This window comes from Brassica napus, chromosome C5 (assembly GCF_020379485.1).
Source record: "Brassica napus cultivar Da-Ae chromosome C5, Da-Ae, whole genome shotgun sequence".
Classification (NCBI taxonomy): Eukaryota; Viridiplantae; Streptophyta; class Magnoliopsida; order Brassicales; family Brassicaceae; genus Brassica; species Brassica napus.
The window spans coordinates 40180093-40203650 of NC_063448.1; the positions used below are offsets into that span (position 1 = coordinate 40180093).

The window sequence follows — 23558 nt, forward strand, 5'->3', positions numbered from 1 at the left end:
TCTTTCATCCGCACGATTTCAAGCCTGGTTTGTAGTTGAAACAATCTCTTTCGAAAAAGGTCGGAACTTTCTTCTTCTAGAGGAAATAGTTGGATTGGTGAAGTCTAAAAGAACAATCCAAAACACACGATTCCATAAGAGGATGAATTGTAGAATAGCAACTTCTGGTCACATAAAAAAACTTAGGAAGAAAGAATTAACATACCGAAACTTTGAATTCTTTAAGGTTAGGAGAGTGAGTGACCAAATGAAGAAGAACTAGTACCTCATTGGCATCTTCAAAACTTACTTGGTAAAATTCTATAGTCTTAAGATGAATGTTGGTAATTGGAAGCCTTCCCAGGCCCTCTCCTACGATCAAGTACTAAAATCAAATAAAGATATATATATACATCACATGGGCTAGTTTTTTGTCAGGTTGCTCTTTTACATTCTTTTCTTGTTGTGTACGGTAGTATGCAGTTTAACACATCTCATTTGTGAAGTTGGTTTCATATGTATTCTTTTAAATATTAACAACTATTCAGTACTTACATACATACTAACATATAAATATTTAGAAAAATAAATATGAATGCTTAGTCGAAAATTATAAGATTTCTTTGTGTACATGTGGATAACAAAAATTACATGTACACATGGATAGTAAGAACTATGTGTACATGTAGATATAGAAAATTATGTGTACATGTGGATAACTTGGAAGTCTAAAATATTAAGAACACATATATATTCATGAGTTTTTGATCTTGTAATGACCACCAATCCATCTGCATTCTGGGTTTATTCTCTTTTAATATTTGTCTGTCTGGAAATTTTGTTTACAGATTGAAGAGGGTGCATTACATGGGTTTGTTTAGTAAAGCTGGAGATATTTTTATGCAGCCTAGATAAATGCAGGCCGCGAACGCTCGTTTCACTTTGTAGTGTCATTTTCAAAGCTTGATTCTTCTCTAGGAATTAGAAGTTTTATGTCATTTATCATTAACCATATGTATTGATAACAATTGATAGATTGGTGGAATGTATTTCTTTAAAAGAGCTTTTGAGATTGTTTATTTTGCAACTTTACCAAAAGCACTAAAATTGATGGATATAGTACGATCGAAATAGTATCCATGTGTAAACATAATTTTCTATATCTACATGTACACATAGTTCTACTATCCATGTGTACATATATTTTTTGTTATCCACATGTACACATAATTTTCTATATCTACATGTGCACATAGTTCTTACAATCCATGTGTACATATAATTTTTGTTATCCACATGTACACAAAGAAATCTTATAATTTCCGATTAAGCATTCATATTTATTTGTCTAGATATTTATATGTTAGTATGTATGTAAGTACTGAATAGTTGTTAATATTTAAAAGAATACAAATGAAACCAACATCACAAATGAGATGTGTTAAACTGCATACTACCGTACACAACAAGCAAAGAATGTAAAAGAGCAACCTGACAAGAAACTAGCCCATGTGATGTATATATATCTTTCTTTGATTTTAGTACTTGATCATAGGAGAGGGCCTGGGAAGGCTTCCAATTACTAACATTCATCTTAAGACTATAGAATTTTACCAAGTAAGTTTTGAAGATGTCAATGAGGTACTAGTTCTTCTTCATTTGGTCACTCACTCTCCTAACCTTAAAGAACTCAAAGTTTCGGTATGTTAATTCTTTCTTCCTAAATTAATTTACGTGACCAGAAGTTGCTATTCTACAATTCATCCTCTTGTGGAATCGTGTGTTTTGGATTGTTTTTTTAGACTTTATCAATCCAACTATTTCCTCTAGAAGAAGAAAGTTCCGACATTTTCAAAAGAGATTGTTTCAACTACAAACCAGGCTTGAAACCGTGCGGATGAAAGATGTTTCTGGCATCAGGATTAAGTTGGAGTTTATCAGATTCTTGGAGGGTAAATGCAAAGCCCTCCTTTTGATTATGTTCTTATAGGGCCAAAGAATGCGGGAGACATACATCTCACACTCTCTGTCTCTCTCTCTTTTCCGGACGCTAAACTCAAAAGGCTAGTCCTTTTTTGTCGCTACAGTCTCGAGACTTTCGTAGCACTCTTTATTCTATACCAATCTCGAATATCTCGTCTCAGTTCGAGCAAAGTTTTGTTCTTCGTTCACAAAAAGCTTTATGAGGGAAATAACAGGAGGAGTGGACGAAATTGGAAAGAAACAGAGGAAGAAAACAGAGGAGAAGCAAAAATGAAGAAGAAAACAGAAGAAGAAGGTGTGCATTTTTTTTGAACGAATGTGTACATTTATTTTTGGAGAAGTGCCAAGTGGCATAAAATTAGGTCATACTAGTTGTAACTTAGTTCTCTTTAGTTAGCAAAGAAAGTGAAAAGTTAGAAAAAAATGTCTTAGGAATTATAATTGTTCTAATTAAATCTCATAAATTGACCCACAATGTAAATAACTCTAAACTCAACGTTAAGCTGATTAACAAAGACGACGACAAAAAAAAAAAAAAAAAAAAAAATATATATATATATATATATATTTAAGTAGTGAAATGACCCGTTTCATTTGAGACGCATAAACTATTGTTCAAAAGAACAACTGATAATAAAACGACGTTGATTCATCGATAAGAAAAGGTTAGAGATCGATACATAAAGACCGTTTCCAGTGGTGGACTGTTGACTACCAACCAATCTAAAACTCCATTTTAACATGAAAATTTGACAGAAAATAAATTAAATTAGAAAAAAGATTGAAAAGTTGGATGCTTCAACCTTTGAAATGTGTCGTTAAAAGAGGAAACGAAGGTGGAAGAGAGAAACCAAAAACTTTCTCCAAAAACTTTCTCACACTTCCCACCATTTTTAGGTGTTTATTCTCAGACGCCCATGGGACCTTTGAAAAACTCTGACTTCTCCCATCATTAAAATATAATTTGTTTTCTATTTTTTAAAAATACAAAAACGTGTTAAATACATCTATAACCCTAACTAAATCAGATAATTACATAATCCAACCACCCAAACCCGACCCACCCAAACACATACGGGTATAACCCAGTTCATAAACTTAAACGATGTGTTTCAGTTTCTTCTCTCTTCTCTCTCTTTTTTCCGTGTTCTACCCCCTTTCCTTTTGATTCCCAGAAACGACGACAAAGAGACTCCTTCTTGTCTTCTCTCCAACAAAAACCCTAAATCGAGACTCGTCGTTTCTTCTCCTTTCTTCTTCTTCCTCTGTTTTAATCAAGACTCTCAAATCGACATTCTTCATCTTTGTAAGTAATTTCTTAACCTTGATTTCATTTTGTTTGATATTTATGTCAGATAAAAATTAGGGGAAATTGGAGATTAATTTGATTGAATGAATGGTTTTGAGATTACATAAAGTAATTATTCTGGATTGTGCATGAATGTGTGTTGTTTGTGTTATTTTATTTTTGGATGTTCAGAGGAAGGAGGAGATAATGGCAGGCAAGCATGGAAGAAAAAAACCGACTCAGAAGAAAAGTGAGAACTCCACAAGAGCCCCAGAAAATGTTGCTCATGTTGTAGAAGAGCATGTGGAAGAGCAATCTGACGGGAACAATAGTGATGATCTCTCTCCTGATCTGTGTCAACCCTCTGAGGTATAATATTCTTTTGGTTTTACTAGAAAAGGAGAAAAAAAAATCATGGTGAAATTTTATTGATGTTGCTATTGCATATAAAGTAATTGAGTTGTTCTGATTAACATCTTGTACAGGAAATAAAGGGTCGGAAAAGAAAGAATCCATCTAGTATATCCGGTGGAGTCTCCACTAGAACTAGAGCTAGAAAGGCGGTCTCAGATGGGAATGAGCCGGTTGGAGAAGATGTAGTCCATGAAGAGAGTACTCGAGTGAGAGAAAAGACTGCAGTTTCGCTCTCACTTGATTCTGAAAGTGAAGACATGTCTGCTGTATCATCTAAGGTAATTTTTTTTGCAATTTACACTAATCATTGTTTGTGAGAAAGTATAATAGTTTTAGTAGTAATGAATGACTAATACATATATATATTATGGTTGCAGGCAAGGTAATCACCGCAGCCCCTTGAATTTTATTTCAGGAGCACTGAGTTTATGAAGACTTGCAAGATTCAGACCAAGTGCTCTGTGAAGGACACAGTCGACGTGATTAAGAAGCTGAAGGAGGAGGTTTAATGGTTCACAAGCCATCCTCAGTTTCGTCATTTCTTCCACATGCCTTCTGAAAAATACTTGAAGCTCCAAGCAATGTGGATGTTACTGATGCGCACCATTCGTACTGAAGAAGAAGGAGATGTTGCATGGTTTGGCGTGAATGGTGTGTCCATCCGCTATTCTATGAGGGAGCATGCCCTCATCTCTGGCTTAGACTGCCATGAGTATCCAAGGAAATATTTGAAGCTCGGGGGTACTAAGTTTGTGGATTATTACTTTGGTGGACTAAAGAAGATCACCATAACAGATGTGGAGCATAAGTTGTTGTCTATGAAGACGGCATGTAATGATAGATTGAAGATGGCTGTTTTGTTCTTCCTTGGTCGGGTTATCAGAGGACATGCAAAGGATACCGGACCAGTAGACCTGTTCATCTTAAGGGTTGTGGAAGATTTGGAAGCTTGCAAAACATTTCCTTGGGGTCGTCTAACATTTGAGGATGCAGTAAAGAACATCAAGCATATGATGGAGCTTTTGAAGGGTGAAGTGCACCCGGCATGCGGCTTTCCTGGATTTGTAATTCCGTTACAGGTAAAGCATACAATTTAGTAAAATATTAGTTGTTTTATAACCGGAGATCTGATACTGTGACAATATTTGGGTAGGTTTTGGCTTTTGAGTGTATTCCTAAGCTGGGAAAAAGATTTAGACTCTCTGCAGACAGTCCCTGTGAAGATTGTCCTAGGATGTGCAAGAGCCGGTTTACCAAGAGTAGCATGAAGGGTTATCCTTTAGAAGATATATATCCTGCTCTTGGAAAAACAAAGGTATATGTATATATACTTTTTAGTAGAAACTAGAAGAATATAAACTGGTGTAGAAGGTTCCACAACCTAGTTCTCTCTTTACTTTAGGCATGGGCTTCTTTTCAGTGTAGAGAAGGAAGACTAATGGGATGGGAGAAGGCGTAGCCGAGGCCATTAGTCTGAGTGAGCGGCTCTGCTGATTGAATATTTTCTTTCTCTTTCTCCGAATCAGAATCTTACTGATTGTTTTTTATTTCAGGTTATTAACAGTGTGTTGGTTCCAACTCTGGGTGAGGAAACTTTGTTGGCTCGCATCATTGATGAGGAGCCAGAGCATAATCCTGAGGGTAGCGCAAGTGATACATGGAACCACTGGTTAGTTGTGAAGGAGAAGAAAATTTGGTGGAAAGAACTTTATGAGCAAGATACTGGTGCACGAGTGTTTACAAAGCAGAAAGACAAAGAAAAGGTGACGTTTGTAGGAGGTTCATCTTCTAATTCTGGTTTGGAGTCGAGTTTAAATGGTCTGGAAGAGAGGATTTTGGCGTTTATGGATAAAGGATTTTCTGGTCTATTGTCATCGGTGGAGACAAAGTTGGAAGTTATGGACTGGAGGATGAGTGAACTTGAAAGGAACCAGCAACTGTTGAGAAAGAGGGCTAAGAAAATAGAAGTTAGGTTAACTTCTATTGAGAGCAAGGAAAATGAGGCTGAAGAGAACAATTATGGTGAAGATATGGATTTTGGACAGTGGGATAATATGGATTGTGGTAGACCTGAAGGGTTGGATAAAACGGCTGCTGAGGAAAATTATGATAGAGCTAAAGGAAAGGATAAAGACACTGGTGAGGAAGAAAAAGAAGAGAGCACGACAGATAAAAAAGAAGAGGCTGAGCAAGAGACTGAGCAAGAGACTGAGCAAGAGGCTGAGGAAGAGCAAAAGGCTGAGGAAGAGCAAGGGAAAGAGGTCCAAGAGAAGCAGCAGCCGCGTGAAGATTGTGAGAAAGAGGCTGAGGACGAGCAAGAGAAGCGGGTCCAAGATGGTGAGAAAGAAGGTGAGAAAGAACCCAAGGAAACTCCTACACCACCACTTGGTAGGACTAAGGCAGCAGCCGCAAGGAAACTAGTCCATTCATCACCAGAGAAATTTTTCCAGTTTGCTAGACCCAGTGAGGAAGAGGAACTCGCAAGGTTGAAGGAGAGATGTGCAGTGCAAGCTGAAAAATTGTGGAGGGAAATTGAGGAGGAGGAAGAAATTCTGGAGAGTCCCGATGAGGAAGAAGTAGAAAAGCCACAAGAAAATACTGAAAAAAATGATGAGAATCCTGTGGAGAGTCCCGCTGAGGAAGAAGTAGAAAAGACACAAGAAAATGCTGAGGAATTGGTAGCAGAACCTGAAAAAACAGTGGAAAAGGTGGAAAAAACCACCGAAGAAGAAGCCACGCATGTGATATACACTGAAGAAGAAAAGCAAAGCTGGTACATGGTCGTTTACAAAGGCAGTGAGGAGGAAAGTCCGACCAAGGAAGCAGCCACACCTGCAAAAAAGAAAGCTAAAGCAGAGAAAAATAAAGTTGATGGTGCACCTAAGAAGAGAGGCAGGCCGAAGAAGACTGCTGCTACATTGAAGCCATGTACGCCGCTGCCGGAGAAGAGAAAATGTGAACCATCACGGTGGGTGCAGTCTCCTTTCACTGAGGGAAAGACTGATGAGCTAGAAGTGCCAAAGAAGAAGCTTAAAACGAAGGCCTAAAATGTTTATGTTATGTATGTATTATTTAAGTTAGGATGTTATGTTTCTGCCTAAAATGTTTTTCTTGAACTTGTTAGGATGTTATGTTTCTGCTTTTGGATGTTATGTTATGTTTCTGGTTGTTGTATGTTTTTGGAAAATAGGTGTGGTAACTCGAAATTACAGGGGAAATTCTACTCAAAAATTTGGAAAAATACTTCAAAAAATTTGGAAAAATACTCCAATTGACTAAATAATTAAAAACTATTTACATGTAAAATGCAAGCCACATGTAAAACGTGCATGGATAAAAAGTGCACATGTAAAACGTGCAGCTATCATATATTTTGATATTATATTTTGATTACACTTAGTAATTCTTGGTAAGTTTCAAGGACTTAGTAATACTACCTTACACATAGTAATTTTTTGAGAAATTTTACGTTTATCTAGTAAAACCATGAGAAAATGTGCTTTTTAGTAGTAAAACCGATGCTTTTGCACTATGCTTATCATTAAACGAGACATTTTCATCAAATATTTGCCAGGAATACTTATTTTTTTAGATTTTCCTTACTATGGCCTAACCATTCACACACTAACAATAAAAGTTAAGAGAAGTTTTTGGAAAACTGAAAAGGTTTTTCTTAAACTGTTGAAATAATCATTAAAAATAGTTTTAATATATATTTACTAAGTAACTAGTCTACGATATTGATAATAATCATGAAAATATATTGGTTTTATATACTAAACATAAATATTGCTACTAATACATATGTAGTCCAAATAACATTTAGTAATACTAGTAACCATAGTAGTCCGAATAACACATAATAAAACCAGTAATTCTAGTAGTCCAAATAACACATAGTTATATCAGTAATCCTAGTAATCCAAATAACACATAATAAAACCAGTAATTCTAGTAGTCCAAATAACACATAGTTATATCAGTAATCCTAGTAGTCCAAATAACACAATCAAACACCTGAACCCGAAACACTTCCACATTCAAAATATGATGCCATACCTTCTCCTCTGGCTCTGCCCGTGCCTTTGGCCCTCCCTCTGCCACTCCCTTTGCCTCTTTTTCCTCTTCCACGAGATTCTCCTGCTGATGGAAACCTTGTTTGTTGTAGTCTTCCTTTCTTGACATCATAATCCGGAGGAAGTACTTTCAGTGCTCTAACTTCTTCTGGTATAACCCAATCAGACATATGAGGAACATGATATATTGTCCTGTGATAAGCCAAAGCCCATAGCTCAACCCAATAATACTTACTACAATACTCAGATAAATGGAGTTTCCTTCCCGTTTTATCAGTCATGAATGTGGCAGCAGCTACAACATGAACACATGGGTATTTGTCTTTATCAAATTGCTCACAGCTGCAAGTCAACATAGCCATATCAACAGTATAAACCTTCCCATCACTACCTTTCACACTGTATTCAAGATGGAAACTGTTTAACTCATCAACCTCAAGAAACCCTCCATCAACACATCTTTTGGACATTTCCGTTTCCACAATAGGCACAAGCTTTAGTGTAGGTGGTATCTCAGCTGCCTCTTTCCTATGTTTGTTAAACCATTCAGCCATTTTTGCAATGATGACATCAAACATTGGTAGCAAGGTGAACTTTCTTGCTTCCTTAATTACACCATTAAAAAATTCCACTGAATTGGTGGTGTCAACATTGTACATATCTCCTTCAAAGTAACATCTAGCCCATTTCCTCACTTCAACATTTTTGTCAAGATACTCTGCTGCAGAAGGATACCTTCTGCGAAAAGCATCATAAAGGTTCAAGAACTCAGCCACTGTATAAGCGTGTGCGCACTCCATAAACTTAAATGCACAAGTGTCTCTGTGGTTACGGACGTGGCCTTTAACATTTTGAGACAAATGCCATATACAATACCCATGAGCGGCCTGAGGGAACACTGCACCTACTGCATTGATCAAGCTTTTGTTTCTATCTGAAAGAAATACCAATCCCGGGACATCTCCTATCACTGATTTCAACTGTTCCATAAACCACATTCAGCTATCATTTTTTTCACCATCTGCGACACCGAAAGCAACTGGGTAGGTGTGATGATCAGGATCCCGAGCAGCCGCAACAAGTAGAACTCCACCATAAACATTCTTGAGGTGTGTTTCATCCACAATGAGGACTTTCCTCATTGCGCTGAACCCTTCTATGCAAGCTCCCAAGGTAAAAAACAGATACTTAAATTTGTTGGCCTCATCCACTACCACACGAGTTACAGTGTCAGGATTCATCTTTTCGAGCATGTACATGTAACTGTGTAATAAAGAAAAGCTCTCTTCTGGACTTCCTCACACTTCATTAGCAGCTTGTCTTCTTCCTCTCCATGCTGTTGGGTATGATACTTGCACACCAATCCTGCGATGAACCAAATCGATCAGAGTATTGGGAACTGGTGTGTCAAAACTACCGGGATAATCTTGAGCCAACATAGCCGCAACGATTTGTGGTGTGCCTCTCCTTCTATTAGACAGTGTTCTTGTCGTAACAACAGAACATGTATGCTGCTTGATGTAACTTCTAACCGTCCAACGATCTGAGTTCACTAGCTTTGCAACTCGCACAAACCACTTGCAGCCGTCTTTCGCTCCTCGGCATTTTATCACATACCTCACTCTGTTCGACTTAATTATGTCATACTCAAAACATTTCTGATGAGAAGCCATCTGAATATGAACTTGTGCTTCCTCCTTAGATCTAAATTCTTGGTTTAAAACCAAATCCATACCATCATCCCGAGTCTTATAAACAACAGGTGTGACTTCAACTGATGGTCTTACTTCTGTATCTCCAAACACATGCTCATCTCTTTTGGTTAAATTCTTATGCATCTCAACATCTTCGTAGAATGTGAGCACACCATCATTACCATCTCTCTCAGTACCATATTCATCAGTACCATATTCTTCACCACCCTCTGTATCAAGAGCCTCTCTATCAGTAGCCTCTCTATCGGATAGACCGGCATAGGCATCAGTTTCATCATTATCTTCTGAAAGTTGCACTTCTTCATTCGTTTTGTATATATCATTGCTGAACTCCACATGTAGAACACTTCTACACTGCTCATGATTTATTTGCAGTAAATATCCAAACACGTCTTCATCATTCCAGATATATGATGGCTTGTTCGAATTCAACACCATTGGGAAGTAACTAATCCTCGCTTCCATCTTAGATTCATCTACCTTGATCTTTCTGAAAATACGCTCAACCAAACAAGTGTATGTCACCTCCTCCACTGATTTTTTCAACACAATCGTGTGAATTTCATCTTCTCCTTCACCATCTCCCGATATCCATTTTATTTCAGCCCCATCCTTCATATAATATCCCCCGTAATCAAAACAAATGATTGTGCAATGCGAATTTTGCATTTTTCCTGAAATAAAATAGAATTATCATAAAAATTATCAATATTAAGGCAAAGATTTAATTCTCACACCCTACAGTCTTCTCTCGCTAATACTAGTTCTTTCAAATCTACAAACATAGTAATACCCGTAATACTAGTAGAACTTGTAAACATAGTAATATCAGTAATACCAGTAAAACCATTTTTTCTTAGTAAAACTAGTTATCTTTGTAATACCCAGAAATTGTCCTTCCACTAACTAATAAACTATTAAAGACGAATTTGTTCGGATATTTACTCTATCTTAATGAGATTAAAAAGAATTAAACAAATAAAAATCATCAAAAACAGACTTAAATATATATATATATATCTCCATCCAAAACTCATAAACATAGTTTCATGAGTACATTTTTTAACATTACCTATCATATACACTACATTTAAATGATATTTTTTAAAACATTTAATCAGAAAAGTACATAAAATATACCTAAAATCAACTAACACAGTATTCAAAATCGTCCTTAAAATCTCAATTTTTTCATGAAATCTTATATTTTAAACATAATCCTTGATATATGCTATATTAAATGATATTTCTTTAAAAAATTCATCAAAAACGGACTTTAAATACCTGTTTTAGAAGCTTCAAAATCGTCTATGGAGAATGAAGAAGAAGAGCTGTACGTACGAGGAGCAGTGGGAGAGTGAAGACATGTGGGGTCATCTTCAATTTCATTGGTTAAGATTGTTTGTGGGCCATGATGGTGGTTGATTTATTTAATTCAAGATATAAATGTTATGAGGTGGATGATATATAATAAATAAATGGAAGGTTAGTATAGGGTTTGCAAATACAAAAGGGTATTGAGAATAGAGAGAGAATATGGAGAATAGATATTTTCCAATAAGGGCGTCTGAGAATAAAGTCCCCATTTTTATCACCCCTTCTTCTTTATCTCATGTCTCCTTCTATTAATATCTCTTACTTTCAGTTTTTGAATACATAAAATAATCAAAAAAACATTCCAAAGATATCAATAATGTTTTATGTTTAAGAATATTTTTTATTACAGTACATTATAAAATAAATAAACTATAGCATACAAAGAGAAAGTAAATAAAAGAAAATAGAATTTAAATAGTGTCATATAGATATATAGTTGGAAATAACTGATTTTCAAATTAAATTTATTATTATAAAATAAAGTTCACAAGTATGTTGTTGTAATTTGGGTCCTAATTAGATTAACATATCAAATAAAATTAGCAATAAAATGATATTTTGCTATATAAGCTCTTTAAGTCTTACAAATAAAAAAATGATGTCCTATGCCAATGTTTAAATGTTCTTTTTGTATGCCCGGCTCTGAATCAGGAGTAATATTCAGGCCAAAGGATCATTCGTTTACATTACTAGACTATGAATTAGTAGAAACACGCAAAAAATGAAAGAATTAATCAAATATAGATATAGATGGAAATAACTAATATTTTTTATTACAGTACATTATAAAATAATTAAACTATAACATACAAAGAGAAAGTAAATAAAAGAAAACGACAGAATTTAAATAGTGTCATATAGATATAGTTGGAAATGACTAATTTTAAAATTAAATTTATTATTATAAAATGAAGTTTCACAAGTATTTTGTTGTAGTTTGGGTCTAACTAGATTAACGTATCAAATAAAATTACTAATAAAATGATATTTTGCTATATAAGCTTTATAAGTCTTACAAATAAAAAATGATGTCTGTAGCCAATGTTTAAATGTTCTTTTTGTATGTCCGTCTCTGAATCAGGAGTAACATTCAAGCCAAAGGGTCCTTCGTTTACGTTACTAGACTGTGAATTAGTAGAAATACGCTATATCCAAAAGAGATTATGGTTTGATTTCTGACGTTTCCCACAAAATACATAGCTTTGTTTCCACTATCTAATTATGTATCCACAATCATCCGGATAGTGTATGTAGGATAATCAACCATGTTATGAAAAAAAAAACACTGAGACTGAGTGACCCTTTGTGCCAACCAAATCCATTTAAACCATGGAATTTACTTACGCTGCGGTTTTGTTTGAGAAGAGAATTTGAGGTTAGTTTCGCTAATGATCATTTTTGGCAAAAAGGATGAAGACTCCAGATTGCATGATAATTTCAGTAGAGGCAAAAACGTTTTCTTCAATGTTGATGTTTTCGGATGAGTATTTCATCTACACACAATGTATTTGTAATGCCTAGTAACTTATGGTTTTGTTGTTATAATTTCATTGTATTTTTAGTTTTCAACATTTTTGCATCTCTCTTATTAAAAAGGATCCTCTCTGTTGAACCAACTTTTTTTGTAATATCTCTCTTGCTAAAACATAATCTTTTTTTGGACCCAACCTTTTTTGTAATTTTATAAGTTAAATACATATCTCCATTATAATGTTAAACATACCCTATATCATTAATACTTCCGCCCTTAAATTTTGCCATGGTTATACTTTCATAATATTTCGAAATTGTTATAACCATCTCTCTTAGTAAAACAGAAACATTTATTTAGACCTAACCTTTAATGATACATTATAATACATTAAATGTTATTAGTAATAATAAAAAATTAGATCTTTATTAAGAATAATTATGGAAAATAACATTATACTACTATATATGTTTCCAAACAACACATGTTCAAAAAATATCTAACATTAGATCTTACCTTTTTAATAAGTTTTTATAACTATTTTTAGCAGGTTTACATATTATAAAATGATTTCATTTAATATGAAATAAATTAAATTAATAGATTATTTTATTTATATCAAAATGTATATCACATAACTAATCAAGCAAATTACTGAGATTTTATTAAAAATTCATAATAAAGCGGGGATGAAATAATTGAAAAACAAATTAAGTAATATATTATATAATTTCATATTTTATACAATTACATTAGAAAGTAATATAATTATATAGTTTTCAAATAAACTAAAATAACAATGTTACAACATATTAATTTTGTAAATTACATTTTGTTAAGAAATTGTTTATGCTCTTTTAAATCACGGTTCATAATCTAGTTTATCTTTATAATGTCAGCCAAAAAATACAAAAATTACAAAATGTAAATATGTTATAAATTCGTTATATTTACAAAAGAAATATATATATCCAGAGATCCAGTAGATAATAATCTATTGTATTACTAGGAGCTATTATTTTTACTGGTAAAACCTTATACCTTAAAGATATAAGTACCATATTCGAGTGTTTCAGAAAAAGTACCATATTCGAGTTTTAGCAGAGCAATGGAAGGGATTTAGCAACCGGATCTTATCTTTAGGCCAAAAATATTATAAGATTCAGTATTGAACTTCTTGAATTAAAAAAAAAATATTTTATAGTATTTTTAAAAATGCATTTTATATATAAACTGATATGATATTCATATTACAGTTATATATGATTTTGTGAAATTACATAATCAGACCAATCGATTATGAAACCGAACTATCTAAATGACAGTACTTTTGAATAAAATTTAAAATCAACAATAACAGAGTTTACAAGTGTCATAATTCACAAATCTATATAATATAACAAATGTTTTGAAAATCTTCATAAATTCATTTATCAATAATTGACGTGGCTTGTTTGGTAGGAGATGTACGTAATTTAAGAAATCGACTATGACTTAAATTTTTTTCCCAACCTACCACATTGTTTTTGGCCACACATTCTACTTACCACCAAGGGGGTGGTATAACGTTTGCGTTTTAAAATGAATCATTCTAGAAATTGCATATGACGCAGGTTTTGCCTACCTGCCACATTTTTTTCTGCCACACATACCACACATCTTACTTACCACAACACCTCCCCTCTTGGATGTATTTCTTATTATGACTTCGATTTGGACCGCTTTGTCTACCAATAAAAGATGAACTGATCTTTTTGAGGCAATAATTCAATTCATCAAAATAGTACTAAACGCACAACGACACTAGCTAAAACCGTATGGCTTAGCTTTTAACGGAGAATGCAATGATTCACCTGTTACAGCATTAAATGTAACAGTGCCCCCCATGTCGATAGATAACGGGTCCGAGTACCAATGTTATACTCCAGCAGTGAATCGGCTAAAATATGCAGTGGCTTACTAATAGGCGACGAGGCTTTGTAATTAAGAGTTCTATCTTCTCCCGTCCACAATGAATGCTATATAATAATAATTATTATTTTTTCATATAATTATTATTATTGGTCGATGCGGAATCCTCTAATCTTCCTTTTTGTAGTTTCCAAAAAGCTGTGTGCACTTTATTTTACTCACGGACCTAACGAACATACACTGTATAATCTATTGGTGCATATGATTCCTACGTGCCTGTGAGAAAATTTCAATAGTCGTTATTAGTCAAACTTAACAATCTACAGCTGATAAAATTAAATAAAGCTTTAATTACACACGAGTTGTATTATCTCTTAGTATGTTTTAAGAAAACTAACGTATACACGAGCAAAACAAAAAACGTATACACAATCAGGTAAAAATATAGTTTGTGACCGGTAATTATGAGAATAAAGTGGAGTAAATTGAAAAATAAAAATGAGAGGAAAATATAAAAGGTGGAAAAGGACAAAAGCAACAGTAATTAGCGTTAATATATTCTACCTCCCAAATCAAGAGTAAAGTTCAGGGTACTTTTTCCGCTTTTTCAACAGTGTCTAGAATAAAAATAAAAGAATAATTTTTTATCTGATTGGTAATCTTTCAGCTGAATTCTGAGTAAAATACTTTTGCTCCAAAACATTTACTCTAATACAGTCACACTCATATATTTTCAACCCCATGCAGATACTATCCAACACGTGTTTCTGTCTGTCTGAGTTTGTTAACGTCGAAATATTCGAGACGATGAGGATACATACATAATCCTTGGTTATCTGAGATTCTGAGTATTCAAAGTTGTGAATTGTGGAAGTAATATATTAATACATATTTTTTATAGAAATAATAAGCAAAACCAGTATTTATAATTACTTTTCACTTTTTAGATGTTTTGTAAACTCACAAAATTTTAAGGCAGTCACCAATCAAACTATTCCTAAACAATTTTTTTGTATATCACCTTACATATGATCTCTCAAGTTTTGATTTCGCTTACAAAATTGTCTTATGTGTGCAGACCGACTATTATTAAGTAACTGTTATTTTTCTTTTAATTTCCAAAAAAAAAAAAACACCGACTCTTCTTAATTTTAGTGTGCAATTGTGCATCCACATAAATCATATACAAAATATATTTCCGAATTTAAAAATAAACAAACTAATTAATCTTAAGAACACAAGTCGTGATCTAACATTTATTCAAGAAGGATAACTAGTCTCCCCAAACCCATACAAAAAAAAAACGAGAACAAAGAACGGAGGGAGCATACAAACAAACACAATTATCAGGATTTGCAGAAAACAAACAACAGATAATACAAAACACATTTATGACTTTTGCAATAAAAGTTTTTGAATACTTCCGTTTTGATTGAGACTTCCGTTCTGTTTAGCCACAGGTTTCACGCCCAACTTTTCCACAAACTCATCAAGATTCCGATCCGACGAACCACCGCGAGCCACGGCCGCTTCCGCCTCCTCCTTCCATTTTAAAGCATTCTTCTTCAGCTCCGTCGCTTTCTCTCCTTTCGTAACTTCTCTCAGCCTCTCCGCTACTTCCTCCCTAGGCACCACCCTCTCCTCCGTCTCTCCACGGCTAAGCCTCACTCCCGTCTTGAACACGTCGATCATGTAAGCAGCGTCGGTGACTTGATCTCCCCACTGAGGAAAACAGACCGTTGGGACTCCACTAGACAAAGCTTCCATCGTTGAGTTCCATCCACAATGAGTCACGAAACAAACCACAGAAGGATGAGCTAAGACTTTCTCTTGTGAACACCATTCAATGACTTTACCTTTCCCTTTGAGTTCTTCAGGCAGAACATGTCGCTCTTTGTTTACACCTAGTTCTTGTTGTCTTATCACCCACAAGAACGAAACGTCAGCGTTTAAAACGCCTAACGCAATCTCGCTGATCTGTTCTTGTGTCACGTAAGCCACGGTACCAAATGAGATGTAAACAACGGACGAAACAGGCTGCGAGTCTAACCACTCCATGCAGTCATCCCTCGTCTCAGACATATCTCCTTTGATGTCATCACAAATCAACGTTTTGGCCATTTTGTAAAGCGGTCCGAGCGGTCTGACAAAGCCGGTGCGAGAGAGGTTTGTCATGTGGTCGATGATATCTTTCTCCAAGGAGTAGAAAGTATCGATGAGAACAGCGAAAGGCTTGTGAAGACGTTTGATCTGATCAATGATCACTTCTCTTAAACCCGAATAAGGTGAAAAAGGATGGATGAAAGAAGGGATCTCGTCGTGTTTCAAGACAGGCATGCACGGGATCTGGACATCGATCTTGGGATCTGTTTCGGTCGGGAAGTCGACAAGCTTGTGGTTGTAATAATAATAAGAAGCTAGGCAAGCACAAGACTGGACCCAGAGAACAGCACAGGGGATTTGAAGATCTTCGGCTACGTCACAGACCCAAGAGACGAAAGGGTTGTTGATGAGACACGTCACGGGCTGTTTCATCACTTCCTTGTAACGTTTCACGAGGTTTTTGATCTCTTGTTGTCCGACCAGCTCGAGTTGTGGTCGGAGGATGGTTAAGTTGGTTCTGCTTGCATCGTCGTCTTCAGGGAGCCCATCGTTGAAGAAATCGAACCGGAGATAACCTTTACCGATAGGTTTGAGGGCTCGGTCTTGAATCTTGTTGGCGGTTCGCATCTTTTTGCCCCATGATTCTGTGGTGACAAAAGTGACGAGTAAACCCTTCGAAGCTAAGAGCTTGCCGAGACGAAGAAGTGGATTAACGTGGCCTTGTCCTGGGAAGGATACAAGCATAACATGAGGAGGTAAAGGAGAAGATGATAGTTCCATCCTTCAAAAAGGGGTTCTCTTCTGTGTGCTCTGTTTTTTTTTATCCTTCTCAAGTATGTGACATGTCAAGGGATATGCTTAAATACAAGACAAAGAAGGTGACGTGGATAATTTGACACTCGTTAGTTTCTCGATTATTTACATTTTGAAAACAAAAGAAGATATGTTCTTTTTATTAACCAAAGAAGAGACATGTCAGTGTAACGTTACCTCTGTATTACTGTATTCCATGTCGTGTTAAGGAATATTCGATCATTTTTTCTTTGTATGTATGACCACATTTAGGTCCAAACGATTGAACGTTAACGTTCATCCTACGGTCCTACCCGCATGTCCACAATATATACAAAAAAATACATGGATCAAACTGACAACATTTGTATTTTACAAAGGTGATATCTTGCACATTTGCATTGTTTTAATTTTTCATTCTTGCATGTTTTGGTCATTTAGATTAGGGATTATGCATTTTAGTTTCTTTTTTGCATTGCATAAGTCTTTATCAAGTGTTGGAGTGTCCATTGGAGTTCTTACAGGTACTTGGAAGCATTTGAGATCAAAAAGAGAGTATAAAGTGTTGTTTTAGCGAGTAGAACACTGGAGCGGGCTACAGGAGCGACCTACGACACCCGCTCCAGACGAAACGAAGGAAGAGCGACGTCCCGCAGCGGGGTTACGCACCCGCTCTGAACCAACACCTCGTCGACGACTTTCGAAAATTAGAGCGACCAAGACAGAGCGAGGTGGCAAACCCGCTCTAGAAGCAGAGCGACCTGGTGGAGTGACCTCATGAACCCGCGCACAATATGAAGAAATGAAGCAAGCATATTGGAGCGACGTCCCGGAGTGAGGTGACGAACCCGCTCTAGAAGCAGAGCGACCTGGCGGAGCGACCTAATGAACCCGTGGCGTTCCCCTTCTTCTAATCAAAAATTTATGTTTTATTTGGACCTTTCAGGTTGTTGACTGAGCCCACGAGACCTTAGAAGTCATATAGATACTCTCTAAACCTAATGACTCTCTAAACCTAATGTTAGGATCTTATCTTGTTTTCTATCTAATCAAAAATCTACTTTTTGGTGAAAGATCTAATCTTGATCATATTCTCTTGTGTTTACTTGATTGCTTTGATCATTAATCATGTTTAGACTTAGATCAACTAATGATTTAGTGTCTACCATGATAATGAGTGAGTAGTCATCTTTGGATTCATGGGCTAGGATGATTAGGATGATTAAGTGATGATCTAGAATGTTTTAGAGTAGATTAATATATTTCCTTGCTTGATTGAGTGATCTTAATGCTAATCTAGAGTTGGCCATTTTAAATTAGAACTCTAGACATTTCATTGCTCGGAAGGTGTTCGATGAAATGTCTGAGCCAACTCAACATGCTCTTAGCTTACCCTACCAAAGGGATTTGATGTTAGGAAAGTTTAGAAAGTTGAATAATCCATTCTTAATGATTGTTTGATTGACACAAACCAAAGGAATTTGATGTTTGATCAATGAGAGTAAATGAGCTTTTGTCTTGACAAAGAACTTGCTTAGAATTGCTATCTAGACTTAAGGGAATGTGTTGATTGAAACCTTGCTATTTTAGATTAAATCTTAGTCATCTGAAATCAAATTTCTATACCCATGATTCCTCCTTTATCCATTTGCTTGAAAGTTGCTAGTTAGTTGTGTTAGAATCTTGTTAGCTTGATTGAATCACTTCATTACATTGAATTCACATAGCTTAAGTATGAACCTGAATTCTCTTTGAATTGAAACACTTAGAAATAGATTGACATCTAAAATACTACTTTGATTTGAACTTTGGACCCTTGAAAAGTCCATTTCAAATTTGACGCCGTTGCCGGGGTATGGCAGCGGGGTATCGAAGTCGCGCCACCACTCGAAGAACCTGTCGACGGTTTCAGAGCGAGCCCTCACAGCGAGGTACCGAAGTCGCTCCACAACCACCCAGGTATGATTTCTTGATCTGAAACCCGACGACCCGACCCATACCCGACGACCCGACCTGACTTCACCCTAACCCTACCCCGCTCACGTGTCTCTCTCTCTCCTGTTTTCCTCTCTTTTCCCCTAAACACAACCACACTCTCTCAAATTTCCCAACTCCAAAAACCCCATAACTCACTCTAATCTTAACCAAATCAGCTCATTCTTGTTTCTGAATCCAAGCTTTCGCCCCTATAGTCTATTTTCTTAATTCAGTTCATCTTTTCATTCTAATCCAAGCAAGGTATGGAGATTCAAAGATGAATTTTGTGGGTTCATAAACTCTAGAAATTAAAACTAGAATTTAGCTTATTGCTTGATTCTTGTGAATTTGACTAGGAAAAACTTATATATCATGTTGGGTTGCTAATTTCATGGTAGAATTGAGTTGATTCCGAAATTGGAAAATTAGGGTTTTTGAGATTTGGAAATTTTCGAAATTGTCCACATTGAGTTTGAATGTTGTTTGGGTTGAGGTATTGGGATGTTTTAGAGTTTGCTTAGGAAGTTCTCTCAATTTAGAGCACAATTGTTCAATGAAAAACACTTAATTGCCATTTTCATGCTTGAGAACATTGAGGAACTTGATTCTTTGTTTATAACTCTATCTCTTAGACCTGGTTCTCTATTGATGTTGCAATGTGATAGTCTTGCCTAAAGCTTATTATTCAATTGATTGAATTCACATTTGCAACTTCATTTTTACTCATCTTTTGTACCTCTTGCTAATACTTTACCAAGGTTTGAATGTTAAAGGTACAATGACAAAAACAAACAAAACAGATATGAAGGCTAAGAAGGCAGCAACTGCAAAGAGGGAAACTGCACTTAGGGAAAATCCCCTAGAACCTTCTGAGCCAAGTCAACGAGGAGTGGAGAGAACATCTAGGCAACAAGTTCTAGCTGAGAAGAAGGCAAAAGAAAGAGAGAAGAGAGAGGGTAAAGCTGTGGCATCTTCTGCTAGGGATGAAGGAGGAGAAGAGCCAGCTCCTTCAAAGAAAGCCAAGATGTCTAAAGAACAGGGGATTGCTCTTGATAGAGACAAGAGCAAGACACCAACAGCTGATGAGCTATATCATCACTTGTTTAATGGTGTTTCTTGGGTTCCAACACGCTTCGCTGACACCAAGATGATAGAAGAGCTAGGAATCGAAGGAGATGTTAGGACAATGCTGCAACACATGAAGATGGAGAGCTTCTATTCCATGGCCTATCCTACTTATAAAGAAGTTTCATGTCAGTTCCTTGCAACTCTTGAAGCTACTTTCCATGAAATTGAGCATGTGAGACAAGGGTGGGGCAAGATTAAGTTTAAGGTCAATGGAAAGACTCATTACATGAGTTTCAAAGACATAGGAGCAATGATGGGGCTTGAGGACAATGAAGATCCAACTCTCCCAAGATTCAACAAGCTCCTTAAAGGTGTTTGGAGAGTGATAAGTGGCAATCCGCATGCTACTGGTCATGACAAGAACTCAGCCATTAGACATCCAGCAGTGCGCTATCTTCACATGATACTCGTCCACACACTCTACCGTCGCAAGGAGCCAGGGACAGTCAATGAAGAAGAGTTGAGGTTACTCTACCAAGCTGTTAGAGATAATGTCACACCTGAAAAGCTTGAGGAGTTTGAGGAGACTGATGAGATGAAGTTTCCTACAACTGACATCTTCAAAGACTTTGGAATGGTTGGCCTCTTTGTGGAGCGCCTCATGTACTACAAGGATTGGGTTTGGACTACAAGTGATTCATCTCCTCAGTTTGGAATTGGTGGTTTGATAACTCCACTGCTGATAGCACAAAGTGTGAACTTAGGGGATGATGCCAAATGACCATCATTCATTGATGCTCCTTATTTGAGGATTGCTACTTACATTGGTGGGAGATATCATGAGAAAGTTATCTACACATACTTTCTCAAGTATAATATGGTTGAGTTGCTGCTTCCAAATAGAGAGCTCACATGCATAGAGAAGCCGAGAATTATCCACTTCAACATAGTTGAAGCAGAATTCTTTGGATCACATGGCCCCATTGATCTTGTGACTGCTCCTAGAAGAAAGAAGGGTGGAGTAAGAGGTGGAGTAAGAGCTGGAACAAGTGCTGCTACACAAGGGGAATCTGCTACCCCCATATATGGCCCTCCTCGCTACCACTTTACTCAGCGCTCAACAGCTCTACCTCACGGCCCTCTCTGTGAAGCTCATGAGCACATTGGAAATCTTGGAAATCTTCAAAGATGGAACAAGACTGAGGGCAGAACAATCTTCAAGCTAAAAACCAAGTACAAGGAGCTTAAAAAGACTGTGAAAAGGCAAGCTGAAGCTTCAGCTCAATTCATGAAGAAAGTGGCTGATCTTTTGGTTAAAGGAGGAGTGGGAGGATGTAGTTCTAAGACTTTGTAACTAGAGATACCTCAGTTCCTCAACCCCAACCCTTTGACCCTGTCACGAACCCTTCTTTGGCCCTTGGACCTCCCCTAACTGCCCGCCAACTCTTGCGTCTGGCACGAAACCCCGAAGCTCCTAAATCCAACTCTGGGAATAAGTCTCCTTCCTTTGCCTCAACCGATGACGAAACCGACAACGAGAAGGTTCCCATCGAGCCTCAAGCATACTTCACTTCCTTCCCCGATGAAACCGAAAACGAGGCCACGGCCTTTTCCCCGGACGCTTAGACATGTACTCCATCACCTCACCATTGTATATACCAGTTTAGCTTTCATTTAACTTTCTTTTCGGTATCTCTTCCTCTCTTGGACACACAGAGACTGTGTGATTCAAGTGTGGGGGAGGTACCAAGTATTTAATCATTTTAAAATGTTTCATGTCATGCATTGTAGATACATATTTGCATAGAAAATCCAAAAAAATTTGAAAATTTTCAAAAAAAAAAAAAAACAACAAAAAGAAGCATGTAGTTGCATTTTTAAGATTGAGTCTAGAGCATACAACTATTTGCATAGAAAATCCAAAAAAAAAAATTGATTGGATATCTAGGATCATATAGGTTGCATTCATTTGCATGAGAAACTAGGATTGAAATACCTTGTAAAGGACACATGTCTAGAACTCAATCTAACATCCTAGCCAAGCATATCAAGTAGCTTAAGCATCTCTTGAAAAAAAAAACTTGTAAGCTTCGAGCCTTGAAAACTCTTCTTGAAACTTGTTGCTTGTTTAATGATTGACATTGTTCTTGAAACCAACTCCAAATGAACTAAGGCTTAATGAACTTAATCTCTCTTGCATATGGGCATTTGCATACTTGATCATGGATATTATACACATTTGAGTTATCTTTCTCTTTTGTACCAATCTTTGTTAACCCAAATGGCACTCCATACCCATTAACCCTCACCATTCTTTGAAGCCAACATTAATTTACTTGAATGAGGCCTTTTATTGATAGCATGTCATGTGCAAAATCTTGAGAGTATTAGGAGCGACAATGGGGTTGTTCTCATCTTGGCTAGCATTAGGACTTCATTTGAGTTAGCCCCTACGATGGTTGTTGGGTTTGTGAGATTAAATTCTTTTGATCTTGGGAATGAGAGAGATTGAGTGAAAGAGATGAACCAAAAATAGTGTTTAAAGCAAGAAACCCCTAGGGACAAAGAAAGTTAGAAAGAAAAAGCTCTAGATTATCAATATAACCCCTTCCTAAAAAAAAAGAAAAAAAAAGAGAGAGAATCAAAGAAACAATAAGTGAGTGGGGGAAAAAAAGAAGAGAGCTAAGTCTAAAGTTTAAATTCAAAAGAACAAGTACCTAGTTGGTTAAATCAAAGGAAAGAAATGAGTTCATTGGGTGAGAGATGAAAGTGAGAGTATTTTGGGTTTGGGAGAAAAAGAAAAGAAGGGTAGAACTTAAAGCTACTTAGAAAAGGGGTAGAATGATGAGAACAAGCATTGTATGCATGAATTGCTCTTTTTCTTAGATAAATTTTGCATAATGATCTTACTCCTATTCTTGAGTGTGAGCCACTATAAATGATGCAATTGAAACCCATTTTTTCTTCACATTAGACCACTTTTTCCCACCAAACCAAATGATTGAGATCAAATATTCATTTGCAAGAATTCACCTTGTGTGTGTGTGTGAATGAATGTGAGAGTTGGCTAAGGAACTTGTTGGTTGGATGACAATGTGGCTTCTGTAGAGGTAAAAGAGTCTTGATATGCCTTGAGAAGCTAGAGTGCACTAAGAAAGTTGCTCATGCTATTTTCTATGTTTTCCCTATGATGTTAGGTTGATGGCTAGAAAGTGTTCTTTTGGTTATGAGTTCCCATTTTCAAACCTCTCTCCCTTTGGCTCTTGAAAGTTTACTTGTGGACAAGTAAAGGACTAGTGTGGGGGAGTTGATATCTTGCACATTTGCATTGTTTTAACTCTTCATTCTTGCATGTTTTGGTCATTTAGATTAGGGATTATGAGTTTTAGTTTCCTTTTTGCATT

General features: G+C 36.2%; 2 protein-coding genes across 2 annotated transcripts; both read right to left on the reverse strand.

Annotated features, from left to right (window-relative positions):
* Window positions 1–7673: 7673 nt before the first annotated feature.
* Window positions 7674–8981, reverse strand: LOC125587253. The gene is made up of 2 exons (XM_048757477.1): window positions 8759–8981; window positions 7674–8674 (listed from the first exon to the last, which is right to left on the reverse strand). The coding sequence occupies exons 1-2, from the start codon at window positions 8979–8981 to the stop codon at window positions 7674–7676; spliced, it is 1224 nt and encodes a 407-aa protein (XP_048613434.1).
* A 6456-nt stretch (window positions 8982–15437) lies between these two features.
* LOC106396681 (UDP-glycosyltransferase 84A2-like) lies at window positions 15438–17135 on the reverse strand. Its single transcript, NM_001315569.1, has one exon. It carries the CDS (start codon window positions 17095–17097, stop codon window positions 15604–15606), a length of 1494 nt encoding a protein of 497 aa, NP_001302498.1. The 5' UTR covers window positions 17098–17135; the 3' UTR covers window positions 15438–15603.
* Window positions 17136–23558: the final 6423 nt, after the last annotated feature.

What these genes read in the sequence shown, in the direction of transcription:
- LOC125587253 (XM_048757477.1), bottom strand. Translation starts at nt 8,981, where the DNA reads ATGAATCCTGACACTGTAACTCGTGTGGTAGTGGATGAGGCCAACAAA. An exon ending in TGCTTTCGGTGTCGCAGATG is followed by an intron (nt 8,675 to 8,758) that starts GTGAAAAAAATG and finishes TATTTCTTTCAG; the next exon opens with ATAGAAACAAAAGCTTGATC.
- LOC106396681 (NM_001315569.1), bottom strand. Translation starts at nt 17,097, where the DNA reads ATGGAACTATCATCTTCTCCTTTACCTCCTCATGTTATGCTTGTATCC.